Source organism: Cnephaeus nilssonii (genome assembly GCF_951640355.1).
Source record: "Cnephaeus nilssonii genome assembly, chromosome: 14".
Classification (NCBI taxonomy): Eukaryota; Metazoa; Chordata; class Mammalia; order Chiroptera; family Vespertilionidae; genus Cnephaeus; species Cnephaeus nilssonii.
The window spans coordinates 16,823,619-16,828,662 of NC_137085.1; the positions used below are offsets into that span (position 1 = coordinate 16,823,619).

The window sequence follows — 5,044 nt, forward strand, 5'->3', positions numbered from 1 at the left end:
GTCTTGAGTTAAATAAGTTTCCAGCTCAAAGCAATTCCTTCCTGGTGCGGACAGGGGATCCAGACCGGAGGGGAGCTTTGCCTTGCCCAAGCCCACATGGCACTCAGTAAGCCTCTCTGGGACCCAAAGCCCCTCTTCCCAAGTCAGCCGCGCCCCTCCCAGGAGAGTCCCAACCCGAGGAAGACGGAGGGGCCGGGAGAGGGAGAGGGGGGGGCGGAGAGCGCGTAGAGGGAGGAAAAGAGACGGACGGTGCGGGAGGGGCACGCAGAGGCACAGAGGGTGCAAGGTGACGGTGAGACGCGGGCTGGGGGCGACAGGGCTTAAAATGGGGATCCGAGAGGGTGTGCGGGTCTCTCCTAGGGGCGGAGAAGGAACCTAGGAGCACGGTGGGGGCGGGGGGGTGGGGGCAGGAAGGGGCGGGGCCGAGGAGAGGCGGCCGAGCGCCCGGCCGAGCTTCCGCGCCTCCCTCGCCGCAGGGGCTGCGGTTTCCCTCCGGACCCCCTCCCTCAGGAGCAGGTGAGTGAGTCCTGCGCCCCGGGGACGCGCCCTCCGCGCTGGAGCTGAGAAGGGGCCCCGGATTCCGCCGCGGGCACGGCCTGCGTCCCTAAGGCCCTCCCGCCCGGGTCACGCTGCGGCCGGCAGCCTGGAGGCTCCGCTCTAACGGCTGGCATACCTGTAATTTGCCAACACCGAGCCCGAGAGTTGGGAGGAAGGTGAGCAGTTAGGTCATGCCTGCAGCCGAGTCCCCAGCTCCGGCTTCCAGAAATGCAAAACGCTGTGGGTCGGGAGCCAGAGCCTTTGTCCCTGCGTGAGTTCCGCCCCTCGCTGGGCCTTCATCTCCCTACCCGCAAAGCGAGGAGGGTTTTCCGATGGGTCTCCGAGTTCCAAACAGACTTAAATCCATTTCCTGGACCAGCTTCCTCTAAGACCTGCCCCAGATTCACCAGCCACGTCCCTATCTCGGCAAACACGTGGCTGCACTCTGAATTCTGGACCCTCAGATTCCTGCAGGAAGCCCGAATCAGCTCTGGGGAAAGAAGCTGCATCCAGCCTGTGGACGACAGGCGGAGGAGTTTGTTTCCTGTGCATTGAGGCAGTAGTTCTTTCACTCCTGTCCACCCAGGCAGATGTTATTAGCCCCATTGAAGATGAAGCTGGGCCCAGCCGGTGTGGCCCAGTGGTTGAGCATCATCCTCTGAACCTGGAGGTCACAGGGCACATGCCCGCATTGCTGGCTCAGCCCCCAGTAGGGGCCATGCAGGAGGCAGCCCATTGATGTTTCTCTCATTGATGTTTCTTTCCCTCTCCCTTCCTCTCTCTGAAATAAATGAAAACATATATTTTTTAAAAAGACGAAGGTGGGGCTCAGAGAGGCTTAAAGGCAGGTAGGACCAGACAGCTCTGGTCTGCTTTTTGTCCTATGTTATACAGGTTTGCCAAAAAGTTGTTGTTGTTTTTTTAATTCAATATGTCTAAGCAGTGGAAGGAAGCACTGGCCAAAGAGTCTGGAGGTTTGTATTCTAGTCCTGGCTATGCTGCTGACTCACTGGGATCTTAGGTAAATATCTGCCCCTCTCTGGCTCAGTCTTCCCTGCTGAACAGCCAAGGGTTTGGTCAGATGGTCTGCAAGGACCCTTCTGTCTTTGGAATTGCTAACAATAGGAATAGCAATCATAATTGTTTCCTTATCTTGACCTACAAAGCCCTGCCTGAGCTGGCCCCAAGCACCAGACTCCTTGCCCTGCCTCAGGACCTTTGCACTTGCTGTTTTCAGTGCCAGGAACACTTCACCACCTCTCTTACCTGCATAGTCATTCTTCAGATCCCCACTGAAACTTCACTTGCCTAGGTTCCCTGACAAAGACCAGATAAGGTCCTTGGGTTTATAACTTCGTGGTTCATGCTGCATTCATTAAGCCTAAGTGTTTGTGTAGTTCTTTGTCTAATATCTGTATCCCCTATTATTTAATGCTATAAATGCCATGAGATCCGGAACCCTGTCCTGTTCCCAGCATCTAGCACGTAATCAGTGTTCAGAAATTTGTTGTGCAATGATCAGATAATCTCATTTAGTCCAATAATCTTGTGAGGTTGGGTCCCTGTGTTCTTACCCATGAGGAGACAGGCCTTCAAAGAGTGATACTCCCAGGGCCACACACTGAGCTGGCAGCACCAGAATTTGAATCCAGTCTAAAACCTGAACTCCCACTTTACTTGCCATCTCATTCCAGGATCTTCTGCTGTGAAGACATTACCCAAGTACCAGAAGTTCTGACCCACGAAGCCTAGAAAGAGACAACCATTAGGTTGTGGAAGTGTGTGGTCCAACTCCGTTTCCCCTTGGCCCTTGGAACTTAAGGTGGATCTGGAGTAGACTGGGCCCCTCCTGCAGACCCATGACTCACCAGCTACAGTTACGACTGCTGACGTGGGACGTGAAGGACACACTGCTCAGGCTCCGCCGGCCCGTGGGGGAGCAATATGCCTCCAGCGCTCGGGCCCATGGGCTGAAGGTGGAGGCCCCGGTCCTGGAACAAGCCTTCCGGCAGGTGTTCAGGGCTCAGAGCCACAGCTTCCCCAACTATGGCTTGAGCCAGGGCCTCACCAGCCGCCAGTGGTGGCAGGATGTGGTCCTGCAGACCTTCCACCTGGCGGGTGCTCGGGATGCCCAGGCTGTGGCCCCCATCGCTGACCAGCTGTACAAAGACTTCAGCAGCCCCTGTACCTGGCAGGTGTTGGAGGGAGCTGAGGACACCCTGAGGGGGTGCCGAAAGCGAGGTCTGAGGCTAGCAGTGGTCTCCAACTTTGACCAGCGACTAGAGGGTATCCTGATGGGTCTTGGTTTGCGGGAACATTTTGACTTTGTGCTGACCTCTGGGGCTACTGGCTGGTGCAAGCCAGACCCCCGCATTTTCCAGGAAGCCTTGCGGCTTGCTCACGTAGAGCCAGCAGTGGCGGCCCATATTGGGGACAGTTACCACTATGATTATAAGGGGGCACGGGCTGCAGGCATGCACAGCTTTCTAGTAGTTGGCCCGGGGCCTCTGGACCCTGTGGTCAAAGATTCTGTACCCCAAGAACATATCCTCCCCTCACTGCCCCATCTCCTGCCTGCCCTTAACCGCCTGGAGAACTCATCCACGGGGCTGTGAGTCTGGTGAGAGAAGTGGCTGGGCCCAACAAACATTACAGACAGGAAGTCCTTTCCTTCCCAAGATCTGACCTTTACCCCCTCCCTGCAGACTCTGTAATGCATTCTGACTATAAAGCAGAGAGTGAGGCTTTTAGCCCTGCCCCACTAATCTGCTCCTGGTCTCTGAGATGGTTCATTCATCACACCTGCGTCCCTTTTCCACAAATCTGCCTCACCTCCAACAAGATTCACTAAGGGCCCAACTATCTTCAAAATCAGGCATCTTGAAACTTGGTTTTAGTAGCAAGGGTCCTTTTGTCGTGGGAGATCTTATGTGGAACCCCAATGTGCAAAACAGGAAAAAAGGAGACACTGCGAGGGTGAAGCAAAGGTCCTAGGACCCCTCATTCGGGCCCTGAAGCGTCTACAACTTCCCCCACCTGCAAAGTCTAAGGTCAGAGGAGCTTAATTTGAAAATCAGGGTGCTAAGCTGTGCTTAAGGACATGTCCTCTAAAACCACATAGTTTAATCAGATTTTAGACAACGCCATAACCACAGTCAGGAAAAGAAACTTGACCCCCCCCCCCCCCCCACACACACACACACACACACCTCCTCCATGTGTTAGGTACTCTGCTAGTCCTTGATATGCATATAGAACCCTCAAAGCTACCTAGTGGGCTTAAGTAGTAGGACTTCCATTTGACAAGGGATTCAGAGGTTAAGTAGCCTGCCTGAGGTCACAGCTAGTACATGAGGGAGCCAGGGTTCCAATTTAGGCATGCCTGACTCCAAAGCCCATTCATTGGCTTGACCACTAGTTTGCAAGTAGAAAGGGATCCATGTCACATGAGACATAGTGCAGTAGAAATCCTGGAAGAATAGGGAAGGTGACCTAAAGGATGTCATTCTTAAAGGACACCCCAGTCATGGGTTAAAACAAGGGGTAGGAAATTGCAGGGGACAGGGACCAGAGCCCAAGGTGGCAGGAGTGTACATGTGGGGAGAATTATTGGAAATTGAAGGAGTTTTAAAAATTCCTTGTCTCTTCCTGCCTCTCTTCACACACCTCTCTACTTGGTATTTACTGGACACCTCTATGCCTTGGTCAGTGCCAAACACAGGGGATACCACAGGTGAAAAGCACATAGATGGGCACATGTATGTTATGTTCTAGTGCCAACAGCCAGGGAGGGCTCTGGAGTGGACCCTGAACTGGGACTGGCATTCAGATGGGCAGAAGAATAAGGAATCCCTAGCGGCAGGCCCGTGAACTGTGGACTGAGAGCTGCTATGGGGAGTTAGATTGGTGATTTGGGGAGTGTGGTATAAAGGCCTTCGGGTGCCATCTACAAGAATCTGGCATTGACCTAGGTTTGGAGGCAGGAAAGCTCTTCTCAGACACCTTCCCGAGTGTCGGGCAGTGAGGACAGGGTCATGAGCTGTGCTCTCAAAGCCATAAGGGTCTCAGAAGTCATTGCAGTCATAATCGTTGCCAATAGGTCTGTGGACTGGGTTTGATCCACCCAGTGTTTCAAGTAAATTATTGAGCAAACTTAGTGGGGAGGGCTCTGGCCTCATCTTTGAGCCCAGGAGCCTGACGTTGTAGTTAAGATTGCCTTTGAACTATGTTCCCCAAAGAAACAAAAATGCGAGGACTACTGCTCTAATGTGACCTCCTTAAAGATCAGAAAAAGGCTTGCCCTTGGTCCCAGCAGTGCAGGGCACAGAACCACCTCCAGGCCCTTTAGGGGGTGTATGCTGACCTCAGCCACCTGCTTATAACTGAGAACATGAATGAGGAAGACATCAAATTTCCAGTAAACACACCTCTAAGATTTGAGCTGGCCCTTGGCGGGGGGGGGGGGGGGGGGGGGGGGGGGGGGAGACAGGGTGTTACCCAATTACCA

At 53.9% G+C, this 5,044-nt stretch overlaps 1 protein-coding gene across 3 annotated transcripts; it reads left to right on the forward strand.

Moving 5' to 3' along the window:
* Positions 1-62: 62 nt before the first annotated feature.
* On the forward strand, positions 63-3,568 carry HDHD3 (haloacid dehalogenase like hydrolase domain containing 3). 3 transcript variants are annotated; one of them, XM_079790942.1, is made up of 2 exons: positions 63-106; positions 2,232-3,568. In XM_079790942.1, the coding sequence occupies exon 2, from the start codon at positions 2,397-2,399 to the stop codon at positions 3,150-3,152; it is 756 nt and encodes a 251-aa protein (XP_079647068.1). In that variant the 5' UTR covers positions 63-106; positions 2,232-2,396; the 3' UTR covers positions 3,153-3,568. The 3 variants fall into 3 exon arrangements, with proteins under 3 accessions (XP_079647068.1, XP_079647066.1, XP_079647067.1); XM_079790940.1 differs by lacking the exon at positions 63-106 and adding an exon at positions 424-516; XM_079790941.1 differs by lacking the exon at positions 63-106 and adding an exon at positions 443-713.
* Positions 3,569-5,044: the final 1,476 nt, after the last annotated feature.